Below are 19,862 nucleotides of genomic sequence, written 5' to 3' on the forward strand. Positions count from 1 at the left end.
CGACCCTCTGAATTTCCATCTTAAATGGGAGACCCTTTATTCTGAAACTGTGGCCCCTAGTTCTAGATTTTCCCCATGAGGAGAAAGAGTCTCTCAGCATCAACTCTATCAAAACTCCCTCAGAATCTTCAAAGGTTACGGGGAGAAGGCGGGAGAATGGGGTTGAGAAACTTATCAGCCATGATTGAATGGTGGAGCAGACTCGATGGGCCGAATGGCCTAATTTCTGCTCCTATGTCTTATGGTCTTATATGTTTCAATAAGATCACCTCTCATTCTTATAAATTCCAAAGAGTATAGGACCAACCTGCTGAATTTTACCTCATACAGCAACCCCTTCATCCCAGTGAACCTTCTCTGAACTGCTCCCAATACAAGTATATCCATCCTTAACAAGGAAACCAGAAATGTATACAGTTCTTGGAGATGGTCACACCTTTTAGAATAAAGTCGTCTGCTTTAGTCAGCAGTGAGGGGCAGGAGGTTGTGACAGAGTGAGGCAGATAACAGGACTGAGCAGACAGTAGTGGAAGAAACCCTGACTTTGCAATTGCCAAACAGGATTGAGGTATGGATAAAAGCGAGGTATACAAGGTGGGTGAGCAGACTCGCCATGGCACCAGGGTACAGGAAGCCGTTCAAGCCGGGGGAGCAAACAGGAATGTAGTGATAGTAGAGAACAGTATAATGAGGGGGATTGATACTGTTCTCTGCAGCAAAGAGCAAGAGTCCAGATGGCTGTGTTGCCCGCCTGGTGCCAGTGTTCCGGGTTGGAGAGGAGCTTGCAGTGGGACGGGCTGCATCCAGTCCACTGTGGTCCATGTAGGTACCAATGACATAGGAAAAAGATTTTGCATAGCCAGTATGAGGAACAAGGAACTAAATTAAAAAGCAGAACCTCAAAGGTTCCAGGATTATTGCCTGAGCCAAGTGCAGATTGGCATAGCGTCCATAAAATCAGAGTAATGAATGCATGGCTCAAAAACAGGCGGTGGAAGAAGTGGGCTCCAGTTTGTGGGGCACTGGCACCAGTACTGGGGATAGGGGGCTGTAATGTTGGAACGGTCTACACCTGAACTGTGAGCAATCTGGTGAATCACATAACTAGGGAAGTAGAAAGGGTTTTAACCTGAATAGTGGGGGCAAGGGGTCAAATTTGGGAAGATGTGGTATACTAAAGAGTAGCGACAAGGCACAAAAGGAAGGTATTAAGATGGGGAATGATAAACCGGCAGTGACAGGAAGGTAAAGGAAGTGAGAGACCTTGGTGTGCATGTCCACAGGGTCCCTGAAGGTGGCAGGACAGGTGGATAAGGTGGTAAAGAAAGCATATGGAATGCTTTCTTTTATTTAACGAGGTATAGAATACAAAAGCGGGGACGTAATGATGGAACTAGGTAAAACGCTGGTTAGGCCACAGCTGGAATTTTGTGTACAGTTCTGGTCACATTATAGGAAAGACGTAATTGCTCTGGAGAAAGTACAGAGGAGATTTACAAGAATGTTGCTAGGGCTTGAAAATTGCAGCTATGAGGAAAGAAATCTAAGAGTAACAAAGATTAAATTAACAGATAAGACTGGAGGTTACAAAAATAATAAATGGACAAAACTTAAGGCTGTATCTAAATGCATGTAGCATTCGAAACAAAACAGATGAACTGATAGTGCAAATAGAGATGAATAAGTACGATCTAACAGCCATTACAGAAACATGGCTGCAGAATGGCATAGAATGGGATCTGAATATTGAAGGGTATGTGAATTTCAGGAACGATAGCAGGTTAGGAAAAGCTGGAGGGGTGGTTCTGTTAGTTAAAGACGACATTAACACAAGAGAGAGGGATGACTTAAATTCAGGAAACAAGGATATAGAAGCGGTTTGGGTAGAGATGAGGAATGGTGAAGGGCAAGAAATCGCTTGTGGGAGTGGTGTGCAGGCTGCCTACACTAATCACACAGTAGGATAGGGGATCAAAAAAGAAATAATGGGATTGAAAGGTACTGCGATTATCATGGGGGTTTGTAATCTACAGATTGGAAAAATCAGATGAGCAAAGGCAAAGGCGAAAGGTATTGGCAGGTAAAATCAAAGAAATCCCAAAGATGTTTTACCAGTACATTAGGAGCAAGAGAATAACTAAGGAAGGGGTAGGGCCTATCAGGGATGTACGTGGTAACTTGTGCATTGATGCTGAAGATGTGGGCAGGGTTCTCAATGAATACTTTGTGTCTGTCTTCACTAAGGAGAGGGATGATGCAAACATTCTAGTTAAAGAGGGGGAGTGTGAAATGTTAGAAACAATAAGCACAGTGAGAGGGAAAGTACTAGAGGGACTGGCATCCTTGAAGGTGGATAAATCACCAGGGCTGGAAGGGTTGCATCCCAGGCTGTTGAAGGAAGCCATTGATATATATTGTGAATAGCTGGGACCCAAGCACTGATCCCTGTGGTACCCCACTAGTCACCGCCTCCCACTCCGAAAAAGACCCATTTATTCCTACTTTCTGTTTCATGTCTGCTAACCAATTCTCAATCCATGCTAATATATTACCCCCAATTCCATGTGTTTTAATTTTACACTCATGTGGGACTGTATCAAAGGCCTTTTGAAAATCCAAATACACCACATCCACTGGTTCTCCCTTATCTATTCTGCTAGTTACATCCTCAAAAAACTCCAGTAGGTTTGTCAATCATGATTTCCCTTTCATAAATCCATGCTGACTTTTTCTAATCCCATTGATATTTTCCAAGTATCCTGTTATCACATCCTTTATAGTAGACTCTAGCATTTTCCCTACTACTGATAGTCTGTAATTCACTGTTTTCTCCCTCTTTTTTTAACTAGTGGGGTTACATTTGTCACCCTCCAATCTGTCGGGACTGTTTCAGAATCTACAGAATTCTGGAAGATGATTACCATCGCATCCATTATTTCATGGCCACCTCCTTTAGTACCCTGGGAAGTAGATTATCAGGCCCTGGGGATTTAACGGCTTTCAGTCCCATTAATTTCTCCAGCGCTATTTTTTAGTAATTCCAATTTCCTTCAATTTCCTCCTCCTCACTAGACCTTTGGTTCTAGTATTTCTGGGAAGTTATTTGTGTCTTCCTCCGTGAAGACAGAACTAAAGTAGTTGTTGAATTGCTTTGTCATTTCCTTGTTCTCTATTATAAATTCTCCCATTTCAGACTGTAAGGGACCTACATTTGTCTTCACTAATCTTTTTGTTTTTACATGCTTAAGTAAGCTTTTACAGTCTGCTTTTATGTTCCTTGCAAGTTTACTCTCATACTTCATTTTTCCCCTCTTAATCAATCTCTTGGTCCTCCTTTGCTGAATTCTAAACTGTTCCCAATCCTCAGGCTTGCTACTTTTTCTAGAAACTTTACAGGTCTCCTCTTTGGATCTAATACTATCCTTAATGTCTTTTGTTAGCCATGGTTGGGTCACTTTTCCTGTTGTGTTTTTGTATCAGAAAGGAATGTATAACTGTTGGAATGCATATATTTGTTCCTTAAATATTAGCCATTGCCTATCCACCTTCATGCCTTTTAATGAAATTCCCCAATCTATCTTAGCCAACTCATGCCTCATATCTTCGTAGTTTCCCTTATTTAGATTTAGGACCCTAGATTCGGATTGGACTACTTCACTTCCCATTCTAATGGTATGGTTGCTAAATTGGCTAATGACACAAAGATAGGTAGGAAAGTAAGTTGTGAAGAGGACCTAAGGAGGCTACAAAAGGATATAGATAGGTTAATCGAGTGGGCAAAGATCAGGCAAATGGAGTATAATGTAGGAAATTGTGAGGTTGTCCATTTGGCAGGGCAAATAAAAAAGGAGCATTTTATTTAAACAGTGAGAGATTGCAGAGCTCGGAGATTCAGAGGGATCTGGGTATCCTAGTGCATGAATCGCAAAAGGTTAGTATGCAGGTACAGCAAGTAATTCGGAAAGCTAATAGAATGTTATCGTTTATTGCAAGGGGAATTGAATACAAAAGAGAGGGTATGCTTAGATTTACAAGGGGCTGATGAGACCACATCCTTATTTAAGGAAAGATGTTGTTAGAATAATATATCTCAAGGCTGAAGTTTTCTTTTACAAAATGGAAGGGTTTGGCCTGATCTGGGCATGTGGATGCTAATCTGGGATTTTTTTTAAAAAGGTCATAAATTCACTTTGCAACTGTAAACAAGCAGGCCTCTTCCAAGAAATTACCTGACATTTATGGTGCTTGAGAAGGAGATTGTTTGTGTTGAACTGCAAAGAACTTTAATTAATGAAAAGCTGGGAGACAAAAAAGGTAGTCCCATGGGAGAGAGGAAAAAACTTCAGTTGTGAACCTGCTTGTTTTGAAGATAGTCTTATTGGAGAATAAACTAAGGAAAGAAGGCTACCTTGTTGGCTTGCTTAAAATTGTGTGTGGCTATCAATCTGTAGCCAGAGAACCCCCAGCTGAGTGTAACGGGTCTGCATTGGGACCTGCAAAGCTGAGACCAGTGGTGAGAACGTCCAGGCATCCACTGGGACCAGTGGTCCATCTTCATGAGGGAACTCCGTGTTGACAGCATTGAGACCCTGTGAACTTTATCCTTTATTTTATAACACCCATCCTCCAAAATCCATCTCTGCAGAGAGACTCTACCTTTTTGTCCTTTATTTGTCTGTGTGTGTGTGTGTGTGTGTGTGTGTGTGTGTGTGTGTGTGTGTGTGTGTGTGTGCTGGGGGAATTTTTAAGGAAGAGATAAATAGTTGCACTTCCCGAACACAATTGTGTGTTAACCAGTACTTGCAACTTGTTAAAAGAAGTTTTGTTTTAAAATAAATTAATCATTCTGAGTTTTACTACAGGTATAGGTAAACAATTGGCTGTTGCGGTGAGAAAATGAAATGTTTAAATTAATGGCACAGCCTGTGGAGTAGTGGGGATTGATAATTCGCCCACTCCTCCCATCCTGGTCCTAACAATGTAAATGCATTGGAATCAGCTCAGAGAAGATTTACTGGATTAATACCAGGTATGTGTAGGTTGTCTTATTAGGAAAGGTTGGATAGGCCAGGCTTGTATCCACTGGAGTAAGAGGCAATTTGATTGGAACATATAACATCCTTAGGGGACTTAACAACGTGAATGTGGAGAGGATGTTTCCTCTTGTGGGAGAATCTAGAATTAGGGGTTACAGTTTAAAAATAAGGGGTCGCTCATTTAAGACAGAGATGAGGAAAATATTTTTCTCTCAGAGGGTTGTGAGACTTTGCAACTCTGTTTCTCAAGAGACGGTTGAGGCAAAGGCTTTGAATATCTTTAAGGTAGAGCGAGATAGATTCTTGATAAACAAGGAGATGAAAGGTTATCGGGGGGTAGGCAGGAATGTGGAGCAGAGGTTACGTTCAGATCAGTCATCATCTTATTGAATGGCGGAGCAGGCTTGAGGGGCCGAGCGGCCTAATCCTGCTCCTAGTCTGTATGTTTGTATTGTAGGCCGAGTCTCAGCAATGCCCAGTGCAGTTGCAGCAAGGACTTCTCAGCTTTATTATTCACATGCCTTTCAATATACACCAACATTCCATTTGCCTTGTTAAGTATTTGCTATATCTGTATACGAACGTTTTGCATTTTTTTGTATGAGGACACCCAGATCTCTCTGTACCAGGGCACCTTGCATTTCCTCTAGAACCATAGAAAAGTTACAGCACAGAAAGAGGCCATTTGGCCCATCTTGTCCATGCCAGCCCAAGGACACCCAGGTGCCCTTTCTAATCCCACCTTGCTGCACCCGGCCCATAGCCCTGCAGCTTACAGCGCTTAAGGTGCAGATCCAGGTACTTTTTAAAAGAGTTTAAAGGTTCTGCCTCTACCACCAACTTGGGCAGCGAATTCCAGACACCCACTACCCTCTGCGTAAAAAAGTTCTTCCTCATGTCCCCCCTACACCATCTGCCACTTATTTTGAATCTATGTCCCCTGGTTCTAGAATTCTCCATCAAGAGAAACAATTTTATCCTGTCCAGTCTATCTATTCTCCTCATAATTTTATACACCTCAATCAAGTCACCTCTCAGCCTTCTATGTTCTAAGGAAAACAACCCCAAACTATCCAATCTCTCATCGTAGCTACACATTTCTAACCCGGCAACATTCTTGTAAATCTCCTCTGCACTCTCTCCAGAGCTATAACATCCTTCCTGTAATGTGGTGACCAGAACTGCACACAATACTCCAGTTGTGGCCTCACCAGTGTTTTGTACAATTCCAACATTATATCCTTACTTTTATATTCTATACCTCTGCCAATGAAGGAGAGCATTCCATATGCCTTCTTTACAACCTTGTCTACTTGAACTGCTGCCTTCAGGGACCTGTGTACTTGTACGCCAAGATCTCTCACTTCATCTACCCCTCTTAGTATATTCCCATTTATTTTGTAATCCCTGTAACTTTGACCTCCCTAACTGTATGACCTCACACTTCTCTATGTTAAAATCTATCTGCCACTTTACCACCCACTCCACCAACCCATCTATATCGTTTTGGAGATTATGGCTATCCTCTACACTATCCACTACTCGGCCAGTCTTTGTGTCATCTGCAAATTTCCCAATCGTGCCCCCCACGTTCACGTCCAAATCGTTAATACACAAACAGCAAGGGTCCCAACACCGAACCCACTTGAGACAAATTTCCGTTCGCAAGGGCATCCATCGACCATTACCCTTTGTTTCCTGTTACAAAGCCAACCTTTTATCCAGTTTGCCACATTACCTTGAATCCCATGGGCTTTTACTTTCCTGATCAATTTGCCTTGTGGGACCTTGTCATTTGTCTCTATTTTTCTATTCTTCCTGCCAAAGTGAACAACCTCACATTTTCCTACATTATTCTCCACCTGCCAAATTTTTGCCCACTCACTTAACATATCTATGTCCCTTTGCAGATTCTTTTGTGTCCTCCTCACAACTTGCTTGCCCACCTATCTTTGTATCATCAGCAAATTTGGTTTCGTACAATGAATTCCTTTGTCTAAATCATTCATTTGATTGTAAATAGTTGAGGCTCCAGTACTGATCCCTGTGGCACCTATATTTACAGTTTCCCAGCCTGAAAATGAGGCATCTTCCCTTTGCTCATGATCTACATTGGCTCCCAGTCCAGCAACGTCCTGATATTAAAATCTCATCCTTTATCAAATCTCTCCAAGACCTTACCCTTCCCGCTCTTTGTAACCTCCTCCAGTAAGCCCCTCCCATAAAGCCTTTGTTCCTCTGACTCCAGCTGTATGTGAACCATCTTGTTCATTCCAACAGTAATGACCAACCTCTCCACAATATTCCGAGATGAATTCATTTTTCTGGACTGAGTCCTTAATGAAGGTTCCCCATCCAGCCACATCCGATGGAGCAAGTAACAGGTGCTGGGAAAGAAACATGAATGCGTGAGAATCCCATAGACTGTGATAGAGACTGTGATAGAGACTGTGATAGAGACTGTGATAGAGACTGTGATGGAGACTGTGATGGAGACTGTGATGGAGGCTGGGATGGAGGCTGGGATGGAGACTGGGATGGAGACTGTGATGGAGACTGGGATGGAGACTGGGATGGAGACTGGGATGGAGACTGGGATGGAGACTGGGATGGAGACTGGGATGGAGACTGGGATGGAGGCTGGGATGGAGACTGGGATGGAGACTGGGATGGAGGCTGTGATAGAGACTGTGATGGAGACTGGGATAGAGACTGTGATAGAGACTGTGATAGAGACTGTGATGGAGACTGTGATGGAGACTGTGATGGAGACTGTGATGGAGACTGGGATGGAGGCTGGGATGGAGGCTGGGATGGAGGCTGGGATGGAGGCTGGGATGGAGACTGTGATAGAGACTGTGATAGAGACTGGGATGGAGGCTGGGATGGAGGCTGGGATGGAGACTGTGATAGAGACTGTGATAGAGACTGGGATGGAGGCTGGGATGGAGGCTGGGATGGAGACTGTGATAGAGACTGTGATGGAGACTGGGATGGAGACTGGGATGGAGGCTGGGATGGAGGCTGGGATGGAGACTGTGATAGAGACTGTGATAGAGACTGGGATGGAGGCTGGGATGGAGGCTGGGATGGAGACTGGGATGGAGGCTGGGATGGAGGCTGGGATGGAGACTGTGATAGAGACTGGGATGGAGGCTGGGATGGAGGCTGGGATGGAGGCTGGGATGGAGGCTGGGATGGAGGCTGGGATGGAGGCTGGGATGGAGACTGTGATAGAGACTGGGATGGAGGCTGGGATGGAGGCTGGGATGGAGGCTGGGATGGAGGCTGGGATGGAGGCTGGGATGGAGGCTGGGATGGAGACTGTGATGGAGACTGGGATGGAGGCTTGGATGGAGGCTGGGATGGAGGCTGGGATGGAGACTGTGATGGAGACTGGGATAGAGACTGTGATGGAGACTGGGATGGAGGCTGGGATGGAGACTGTGATGGAGACTGTGATGGAGACTGGGATGGAGGCTGGGATGGAGACTGTGATGGAGACTGGGATGGAGACTGGGATGGAGACTGGGATGGAGACTGGGATGGAGGCTGGGATGGAGGCTGGGATGGAGACTGGGATGGAGACTGGGATGGAGACTGGGATGGAGACTGGGATGGAGACTGGGATGGAGGCTGGGATGGAGGCTGGGATGGAGGCTGGGATGGAGGCTGGGATGGAGGCTGGGATGGAGACTGGGATGGAGACTGGGATGGAGACTGGGATGGAGGCTGGGATGGAGGCTGGGATGGAGGCTGGGATGGAGGCTGGGATGGAGGCTGGGATGGAGACTGGGATGGAGACTGTGATAGAGATTGGGATGGAGACTGGGATGGAGACTGGGATGGAGGCTGGGATGGAGACTGGGATGGAGACTGGGATGGAGACTGGGATGGAGGCTGGGATGGAGGCTGGGATGGAGACTGGGATGGAGGCTGGGATGGAGGCTGGGATGGAGGCTGGGATAGAGACTGTGATAGAGACTGTGATAGAGACTGTGATGGAGACTGGGATAGAGACTGTGATGGAGACTGGGATAGAGACTGTGATGGAGACTGGGATGGAGACTGGGATGGAGACTGGGATGGAGACTGTGATGGAGGCTGGGATGGAGGCTGGGATGGAGACTGGGATGGAGACTGGGATGGAGACTGGGATGGAGGCTGGGATGGAGGCTGGGATGGAGGCTGGGATGGAGGCTGGGATACAGATTGTGATATAGAATCTGCAATGCCTGAGTTCAGTGGGCAGCCAGAGGTCCAGCCACTGGAGAAACCTTGGAATGGACCTCCCCGGCCAGTGGCAATGACTGCCCCTCCCTGCGCCATCGGCCCCCACCACACCACGCACCTCAGAATGGATCTCCGCCCCCACCCACCTCGCACAGCGGGGAACGGATCCCCCACCCCACCCACCTCGCGCACCTGGGAATGGATCTCCCTCCCACCCCCCCACCCCCACCTCACACCTCACACCTCACACTTCACCGGTCTAAAGCACCTTCTTGAGGCCGCGTTGGATGCTGCAGTTCTTGCAGGAGACATTCTTGCTGTCCCAGTGATCAGCAGCCCCACAGGTCTGGCACAAATCAGGGTCACACTCACGTACGGCCAGGTAACAGGGACATTGCTTGGTGTTACACTGAGTTTTACAACGGCAGCCAGGAAACCGATTCTGACCTAAGATAAAAACACGTGGAGTTAGATCACAGATCAGGCATTATCTCAAAGAATGGCAGAACAGGCTTAAAGGGCTGATTGGCCTCCTCCTGTTCCTACTTCAAATATTCAACAAGAATTTTTCCTGAACTCTGCTGTTGAATGTATTCAGTCTGTCTCTGCTACAACTCACATGTCTGGTGATGAACTCCACGCCCGCACCAATGTCAATGCTGGTTAACAGATGGCGAATTATCCGAAAAGCCAAATAACAACTGAGGCTGCACTCCAGCTGCCTTCCAGTTGGTATCAGCCGCACACCTGTGACCCAGTCCGAACCACTTTCGAGCTTCAGCCTCCACAACATCCATGCTCAGCACGTTGAAATCCGCATTTACTAATCTGTTGTCAACATGTTTCTGGATTTTGGATTCTACCTCGTTCAGATTTACTGGTTTGTGATTTTTTTTCAGATTTAAGCAGCATTTACAGTCAGTCACCATCTGTGTCAAACTCTAATCCCTGTTGGCAGCAGTTCCATAGTTCCAGAGGTATTAAAACCTCGTGCCCGCCAAACCCACACCCTCCCCACTCCATGACTTCCCCCTTCTATCCTACCTCCAAACCCCTCTCCACACTCCCTAACCTCCTCATTCCCTCTCCCCCAAACACCCCCAACCCCTCGCCCAAACCCTCCCTGCCCCCAAAACCCCTCACTCAAACAACCCCATCACCCATCCTCCCTCACCCCACCCCTCACAACTCCACTCCAATGCCCCCTCCCTCCATCCTGGGGTATTGGATCCTCCTGTGTAGCTCACACTCGGGGCTGCACTGACAGAATTTTTCACAGAAATTCTGGGCGGTGACACAGGGACAGGTGATGTCACAGGTGCGCTCGGGGTGGTCACATGGCTGATAATTGTAAACCTGATTGGATGAATTATCTGAAATAGAAGAAAGCGCAGGAAGTTAAAATAAATTCATGAACCCGAGTAACCCCAAACCCCATCATATTCCCAACCCCCCAACCCATCATTCCCAATCCACCAAACCCCTATTACCCCCAAACCCCCCAACCCAACCTCCTCCAAATTCCTTCCCCACAGAACAAGCAGCACAAAGTCAGGGGCACAGCATCAGAGGTCACACACAGTGGGAAAGGGGTCAGAGGTCACACAGTGGGAAAGGGGTCAGGGGTCACACACAGTGGGAAAGCGGTCACAGTGGGAAAGGGGTCAGGGGTCACACACAGTGGGAAAGGGGTCAGAGGTCACACAGTGGGAAAGGGGTCAGGGGTCACACACAGTGAGAAAGGGGTCAGAGGTCACACAATGGGAAAGGGGTCAGAGGTCCACACAGTGGGCACAGTGTTAGAGGTCACACACAGTGGGAAAGGGGTCAGAGGTCCACACAGTGGGAAAGGGGTCAGACGCCCACACAGGGGGCAGTGTCAGAAGTCACACACAGAAGGCATGGGGTCAGGTTACATAGAAGGCATGGGGTCAAAGGTCGCACATAAACGACAGACTGAGTCAAGGGTTACTGTGGATTATTTTAGTCAGTTTGGAGACACCGACCTTTCTTCAGCTGCATCCTCCTGCAATGTGCTGCCCACAGTCTGTAACAGAGAAGCAGATTTAAAGCCTTGTTCTGTCCCAACTATAGTGTTTATAAATTTGAGTTTTTAAAGTACAGAACTGGTCACTAACTCACTGGCCTGGCTTCTGAAAGCCGGGGCAGAGGGTAGACTCCCTGACCCATTCCTCAATACCCCTCATTATCCAAGGGGCCAATGTTCTGAGTCTCCAAGCTGAAAGCCTAACAATATTCTGTCTCTTTCCCCATCCCAGGCCATCAGTGAACAGCAGAAAGGACTGAATCCCTTTTAATATTATCCAGCAATTTCTGCAGTGCCTGATCACAGATGATGTGCTTATATTTGAGCTGCAAGAGCTTTGCCTAGTTACCAAGATTGTGCTGCTTAGGTGCCAGTCCTGCAGCTTAAACTTACATAAGATAAAAATCAGGAGCAGCGGTAAAACAAACAGCCTGGTGAGTCTGCTCTGCCATTCAATATGGTCATGGTTGATCTTCAGCTTCAGCTTAATCTTCCCATCCAGTCCCCATATTCCTTGAATCCAAGGGATCAAAAATCTGTCTATCCCAGCCTTAAATGTATTCAATGATGGAGCATCCACAACCCTCTGGGGTAGAGAATTCCAAAGATTCACAACCCTTTGACTGAAGAAATTTCTCCTCATCTCAGTCCCAAATGATCAGCCCCTTATCCTAAGACTGTGGCACCATATTCAAGATTCCCGACCAGGGGAAACACTCAGAATCTATCCTTATAAAACTCTTTCAGAATTTTGTTTGTTTTGATTAAATAACCTCTCATTCTTCTAAAATTCTCACAGTTCAGATCCAATCTACTCAGTCACTCAACATAAGATAACGCTCTCATCCCAGGAACCAAACCAAAGAACCTTTGCTGTACCAATGTATATTCTTTCTTAAATATGGAGATCTAAACAGCACACAGTATTCCAGTTGCAGTCTCACCAAAACCATGTACAATTGTAGCAAGACTTTTTTTTATTCCCGGTCTCTAATCCCCTGACAATAAAGGCCAACACTTCATCTGCCTTCCTAATTGTTTGCTGTACCTTCATGCTAATTTTCTGTGTTCCTTGTACGAATACATCCAAGTCCCTCTGACATCAACATTTACAAGTTTCATGACTTTTAAAAAAAAATATGCTATTCTTCCTGTTCTGAGATGGTCCTTCTATCTGTGGAATCTAGGTGTGGTACTTGATTAGTACACAGATGTAGTCATACTCTGGTTTCTGCTTAACACTTGCTTATTACTACATCTAAACAGGTTACAGGGTAGGCATGTTGTTCCTAGGCATTATTCCAACCTCTCTCTCTCTCTCGAGTCTGACACATGACTGGTACATTATCATCTATGTCATACATTCGCATATCCCATCTATTAACCCTTTATACTACCCTTACTACCAAAGTGAATAACCTCTCATGTCCCCATATTATGCTGTCTGACCTTAACCTGTCTATATCCCTTTGCAGCCTCTCTGAGCCCTCCTGACAGCTTGCATTCCCACTTAGTTTTGTATCATCAGCAAACTTGAATACATTACTCTCTGTCTCTTTGTCCAAGTCATTAATGTAGGTCCCAGCACTGACTTTTGTGACACTCCACTAGTTACGGCCCACCAATGTGATACATATATGTGCAATCCTCACAAGGACACAAGAAACAGAACAAGAAAAAACTCCAGTAGGAGTGAATTTTATTTCACAGGAAGCTATTCAGCTCATTATGACTGTATTGGCACTTTGTTAGAGCTATTTAGAACAAATCTCACTGCACCTCTCTCTCTCTCTCACATTCACTTTCGACAAAGTATCTTAGGTGGGAACAGGCCATTTTAGATGATAAGTGGCTACTGTAGATCAAATATTGTGCAAAAAGAAAGAGTTAATTAATAACCTTGTAATAAAGGAACCTATAAGGAAGTCTGATCACATTATGATAGAATTTCATAATGAATTTGAGAGTTGTTTTATTCAGTCCGAAACCAAGGTTTTAAATCTGAACAAAGCACAGGTATAAGGGGTGAGTTGGCTAAGTTAGATTGTGAAATTAGATTTAAAAACATGATGGTAGAAAAGCAATGGTAAATATTTAAAGAATTAATTTATAATTTACAACAAATATACATTCCCCTAAGGATTAGATTAAAGGAATAGGCTAATAATATTGCCAAAAATAGTAGTGAGCCTGATGATTGGGAGGTTTTAAAATTCAGCAAAGGATTGCCATGAAATTGATAAAGAAAGAGAAAATAGAGTATGAGATAGACTAGAATAGATGTAAAGACAAGCTTCTATAGGAATTGCAGACACATTAAAAACATATTTTGTGTCTTTCTTCATGTAGACAACACAAAAATTCTGGAAATATTGGGAAACTGAGGGTCTGTGGAGACTAAGGAACTTAAAGAAATTAGTAACAGCAAAGAAACAGTGCTGGAGAAATTGATGGAACCAAAAGATGACAGATCCCCTGGACCCGATGGTCTACATAGTAGAGGTTTAAAAAGAGGTGGCTGCAGAGATAGTAGATGCAAAAACAGAATTACTTGGAAAAACTCAGCAGGTCTGGCAGCATCGGCGGAGAAGAAAAGAGTTGACGTTTCGAGTCCTCATGACCCTTCAACAAAACTGATCTTTCTTTACAAGGAGAGGGAAATATAAGCTGGTTTAAGGGCGGGGGGGGGGGCGGAGAAGTGGAGGGAGGAGGGTGTTAGGATAGGAGCAGGTCATCAAAAGATGTCACAGACAAAAGAACAAAACATTCGTTTAGATAATATCACCAACTTCAACACCTCTGTGTTCTTTTGGCTGTGATACCTTTTGATGACCTGCTCCTATCCTAACATCCCCTCAATCCTCTTCTCCTCCCCCCAACCTTAAACCAGCTTATATTTCCCTCTCCTTGTAAAGAAAGATCAGTTCTGTTGAAGGGTCATGAGGACTCGAAACGTCAACTCTTTTCTTCTCCGCCGATGCTGCCAGACCTGCTGAGTTTTTCCAGGTAATTCTGTTTTTGTTTTGGATTTCCAGCATCCGCAGTTTTTTGTTTTTATGAGATAGTAGATGCACTGGTTTTGATCTTCCAGGGTGTCGTAGATTCTAGTGCAGCGCCCATGATTGGAAGGTAGCAAGCATAACCTTGATACTGAGGAAAAGAAGGAAGAAAGCAAACAGGGAATCTCAACCAGACTGACGTAGGGAAAATGCTAGGATCTATTAGTAGGGACATGGTATCAAGTCAAGGAACTTAGAAAATCAATACAAATAAGCATGGATTTATGAAAGGGAAATCATGTTTGTTTGACAAATCTGTTAAGCATTTAAGGGTTGTAATTGTCAGAGTGGGTAAGGGGGAACCAGTAGATGTAGTGTACTTGGATTTTCTCAAAGCATTTGAAGGTACCACACAAGATTATTAGGCCAAATTAGCACTCTTGGGATGGGACGGGTGTGTTAAATATTAGCATGGATTGAGGATTGGTTAACGGACAGAAAACAGAGTAGGACAAAATGCGTTAGGGTTTGTAGGATTGATAGGTATCTGGCAAAGTACCACAAAGATCACTGTGTGGCCCTCAGCTATTTACAATCTGCGTCAATGACTTAGATGAGAGGTTAAGTGCAATTTGGGGGGAGGTGATGGCATGGTGCTATTGTCGCTAGACTAGTAATCCAGAGACCCAGGGTAATGCTCTGGGAACCCGGGTTTGAATCCTGCCACGGTAGATGGTGGAATTTGAATTCAATTTTAAAAAATCTGGAATTTAAAAAAAATGTCTAATGATGACCATGCAAACCATTTTGTAAAAACCCATCTGGTTCACTAATGTCCTTTAGGGAAGGAAATCTGCCGTCCTTACCTGGTCTGGCCTACATGTGACTCCGGTGCTAAATGGGATAGATTGCGAACAGAACTAGCAACTCAAGACTGGGCATCCATAAGGCGCTGTGGGCCATCAGCAGCAGCAGAACTGTACTCGAACACAATCTGTAACCTCATGACCCGGCATATCCCCCACTCTACCATTACCATCAAGCCAGGGGATCAACCCTGGTTCAATGAATAGTGCAGGAGGGCATTCCAGGACCAGCACCAGGCATACCAAAAAATGAGGTATCAATCGAGTTTAGCAATAACCCAGGGCTACTTGCGTGCCAAACAGCAGAAGCAGCAAGTGATAGAACTAAGCGATCACACACCAACGGATTAGATCTAAGCTCTGTAGTCCTGCCACACCCAGTCGTGAATGGTGGTGAACAATTAAACAACTCACTGGAGGAGGAGGCTCCACAAATATCCCCATCCTCAATGGTGGAGGAGCCCAGCACATCAGTGCAAAAGATAAGGCTGAAGCATTTGTTACAATCTTCAGCCAGAAGTGCTGAGTGGATGATCCATCTCAGCCTCCACCAGAGGTCCCCAGCATCACAGATGCCAGTCTTCAGCCAATTCAATTCACTCCACGTGATATCAAGAAATGGCTGAAGGCACTGGATACTGCAAAGGCTATGGGCCCTGACAATATTCCGGCAATAGTGCTGAAGACTTGAGCTCCAGGACTTGCTGTGCCTCAAGCCAAGCTGTTCCAGTGCAGCTACAACACTGGCATCTATCCAACTATATGGAAAATTGCCCAGGTCCTGTACACAAAAAGCAGGACAAATCCAACCCGGCCAATTACTGCCCCATCAGTCTACTCTCCATCATCAGTAAAGTAATGGAAGGGGTCGTCAACATACTATCAAGCGGCACTTGCTTAGCAATAACCTCAAGAACACTCAAGAAGCTTGACAGTGTCCATGACAAAGCATCCCGCTTGATTGGCACCACATCCATAAACATTCACTCCCTCCACCACCGACGTACAGTAACAGCAGTGTGCACCATCTACAAGATGCACTGCAGGAATTCATGAAGGCTCCTTAGACAGCACCTTCCAAACCCATGACCACTACCATCTAGAAGGACAAGGACAGCAGATAGATGGGGACACCACCACCCAGAAGTTCCCCTCCAAGCCACTCACCATCCTGACTTGGAAATATATCACCGTTCCTTCACTGTCGTTGGGTCAAAATCCTGGAACTCCCTTCCTAACAGCACTGTGGGTGTACCTACACCACATGGACTGCAGCGGTTCAAGAAGGCAGCTCACCACCACCTTCTCAAGGGCAATTAGGGATGGGCAATAAATGCTGGCCCAGCCAGTGAAGCCCACATCCCATGAATGAATTTTTTAAAAATGCATTCTAGTTTTGCTGTTAGGTGGAAAAATGAGGTGAGGAGAGTGCAAAGAGGTTGCAAAGGGATATAGACAGACTAAGTGAGTGGAAAAGAACATGGCAGATGGAATATAACATCAGGAAACGTAAAGTTATTGACTTTGGAATAAAAAATGGAAAACATAGTTTTTCAAATGGTGGTTAGAAGGCAGCAAATGTGAGTCCCTTATTTAAGAAAGGAGGGAGGGAGAAAACAGGGAATGGCCCACCTGTTAGCCTGACATCAGTAATAGGGAAAATGCTAAGCATTTAGAAAATAATGGTGAGATTGGGCAGAGTCAATGTGGATTTATGAACGGAAATTGCATTTGACAAACCTGTTGGAGTTTTTTGAGGACATAACTAGCAGAATAGATAAGGGAGAACCAGTGGATGTGGTGTATTTGGATTTTCAGGAAGCTTTTGATAAGGTCCCACATGAGAGGTTAGGAAACAAAATTAGAGCACCTGGGATTGGGGGTAATATACCGGCCTGGGTTGAGAACTGGTTAACGGACAGAAAGCAGAGAGTAGGGATAAATGGATCACTCTCAGGTTGGCAGGCTGTGACTAGTGGGGTGCTACAAGGATCAGTGCTTGGGCTCCAGTTATTCACAATATATATCAGGGATATATATAAAAGTAGGGAAAATCCCAAGATATTCTATAAGTATATCAATGGGAAGAAGATAACCAGGGAAAGAGTAGGGCCCATAAGGGACCAAGGGAGCAATCTATGGGTGGAGCCAGAGCACATCGCTAGAGTGTTGAATGAATATTTCACGTCTGTCTTCACCCAAGAGAATGAGGATGAAGGTATGGAACTCGGGGAGAGAGACTGCGAGGTTCTTAAGCAAATTGATATAGGGAGTGACAAGGTATTGGAGGTGTTGGCAGGCTTAAAAGTGGACAAATCTCCACTTTTTGATGATTTGTGTACCAGACTGCTGAGGGAGGCAAGGGAGGAGATCGCAGGGACTCTGACCCAAATTTTTAATTCCTCTCTGGCCACGGGGGACGTGCCAAAGAACTGGAGAACAGCTAATGTGGTTCCGCTATTTAAGAAGGGTTGTAGAGAGAAGCCAGGGAACTACAGCCAGTGAGTCTCACGTCAGTGGTAGGGAAACTATTGGAGAAAATTCTGAAGGAGAGTATCTATCTCCACTTGGAGAGGCAAGGTTTGATCAGGGATAGTCAGCATGGCTTTGTCAGAGGGAGGTCATGCCTAACAAATTTGATTGGATGTTTTGAGGGGGTGACCAGGTGTGTAGATGAGGGTAGTGCAGTTGATGTAGTTTATATGGATTTCAGCAAAGCCTTTGACAAGGTGCCACATGGGAGACTTATAAAGAAGGCAAATGCACATGGGATACAGGGTAATTTGATAAGGTGGATTCAAAATTGGCTTAGTTGTAGGAGAAAGAGTATGATGATAGAAGGATGCTTTAGTGACTGGAAGCCAGTGTCCAGTGGCGTACCACAGGGATCTGTGCTGGGTCCCCTATTATTTGTCATTTATATAAACAACATAGGTGACTATGTGGGGGGTAGGATTGGTAAGTTTGCAGACGACACAAAGATTGGCCGGGTGGTTAACAGTGAGGATGAGTGACTTGGGCTACAGTAAGATATAGACGGGATGGTCAAATGAGCAGATAAGTGGCAGATGGAATTTATCCCTGAAAAGTGTGAGGTGATACACTTTGGAAGGAGTAATTTGACAAGTAAATATTCAATGAATGGCATGACACTAGGAAGTTCTGAGGAACAAAGGGACCTTAGCGTGTATGTCCATAGATCTCTGAAGGCAGACGGACATATTAGTGGGGTGGTGAAAAAGGCATATGGGACACTTGCCTTTATCAATCGAGGCATAGATTACAAAAGTAGGGAGGTCATGTTGGAGATGTATAGAAACTTAGTGAGGCCACAGCTGGAGGACTATGTGCAGTTCTGGTCGCCACATTATAGGAAGGTTGTGATTGCACTGGAGGGGGTGCAGAGGAGATTCACCAGGATGTTGCCTGGGATGAAACATTTAAGTTATGTAGAGAGGCTGGATAGACTTGGGTTGTTTTCGTTGGAGCAGAGAAGACTGAGGGGTGACTTGATCGAGGTGTACAAGATTATGAGGGGCATGGACAGGGTGGATAGGGGGCAGCTGTCCCCCTTAGCTGAAGGGTCAGTCACGAGGGGACATAAGTTCAAGGTGAGGGGCAGGAGGTTTAGGGGGGATGTGAGGAAAAACTTTTTTACCCAGAGGGTGGTGACGGTCTGGAATGCGCTGCCTGGGAGGGTGGTGGAGGCAGGTTGCCTCACATCCTTTAAAAAGTACCTGGATGAGCACTTGGTTCATAACATTCAAGGCTATGGGCCAAGTGCTGGTAAATGGGATTAGGTAGGTAGGTCAGGTGTTTCTCATGTGTCGGTGCAGACTCGATGGGCCAAAGGGCCTCTTCTGCACTGTGATTCTGTGATATCCATGATTTGGATGTGGGGACTAAATGTAATATTTCCAAATTTGCAGAAGACATAAATCTAGGTAGGAATGTAAGTTGTGAGGAGGATGCAAAGAGGCTCTAAGAGGATTTAGACAGACTAAGTGAGTGAGCAAGAACATGGCAGATGGAATATAGTATAGAAAAAATGTAAAGTTATTCACTTTAGTAGGAAAAACAGAAATGCAGAGTATTTCTTAAATGGGGAGAGGTTGAGATGTGTTGATGTCCAAAGGGCCCTGGGTGCCACTGAAAGCTAACATGCAGGAGCAGCAAACAATTAGGAAGGCAAATGGTATGTTAGTCTTTATTGCAAGGGGATTTGAGAAAAGGAATAAGGGTGTCTTGCTGCAGTTGTATTGAGCCTTGGTGAGACCACACCTGGAGTAGTGTGTACAGTTTTGGTATCCTTATCTAAGAAAGGATATACTTGCCATAGAGGGAGTGCAGTGAAGGTTCACCAGACTGATTCCTGGGATGGCGGGATTGTCGTTTGAGGAGAGATTGAGCCGACTAGGCCTTCATTTACTGGAGTTTAGAAGAATGAGAGGGGATCTCATTGAAACATATAAAATTCTGACAGGGATGAACAGATTGGATGCAGGAATGATGCTTCCTCCGGCTGGGGGGGTCTAGAACAAGGGGTCACAGTCTCAGGATACAGAGTAAGCCATTTTGGACTGAGATGAGAAACTTCCTCACTCAAAGGGTGGTGAACCTATGGATCTCATTGAAGTGTACAAAATTCTTACAGGGCTCGACAGGGTAGATGCAGGAAGGA

General features: G+C 45.2%; 1 protein-coding gene across 9 annotated transcripts in view; it reads right to left on the bottom strand.

The window, feature by feature from the left end:
- ezh1 (enhancer of zeste 1 polycomb repressive complex 2 subunit) overlaps window positions 1-19,862 on the bottom strand; it is a 182,131-nt gene that overhangs the window by 5,391 nt on the left and 156,878 nt on the right. For 6 of the 9 annotated variants that reach the window (XM_041173292.1, XM_041173291.1, XM_041173289.1 and 3 more), the window contains 4 exons: window positions 11,276-11,316; window positions 10,517-10,642; window positions 9,538-9,716; window positions 7,328-7,423 (listed from right to left, as the gene is read on the bottom strand). In XM_041173292.1, the coding sequence (XP_041029226.1) occupies window positions 7,328-7,423; window positions 9,538-9,716; window positions 10,517-10,642; window positions 11,276-11,316 (442 nt within the window). The remainder of the gene's footprint in view (window positions 1-7,327; window positions 7,424-9,537; window positions 9,717-10,516; window positions 10,643-11,275; window positions 11,317-19,862) is intronic. The other 3 variants (XR_005941287.1, XR_005941288.1, XM_041173290.1) reach the window with 2 other exon arrangements.

This window comes from Carcharodon carcharias, chromosome 23 (genome assembly GCF_017639515.1).
Source record: "Carcharodon carcharias isolate sCarCar2 chromosome 23, sCarCar2.pri, whole genome shotgun sequence".
Taxonomy (NCBI): domain Eukaryota; kingdom Metazoa; phylum Chordata; class Chondrichthyes; order Lamniformes; family Lamnidae; genus Carcharodon; species Carcharodon carcharias.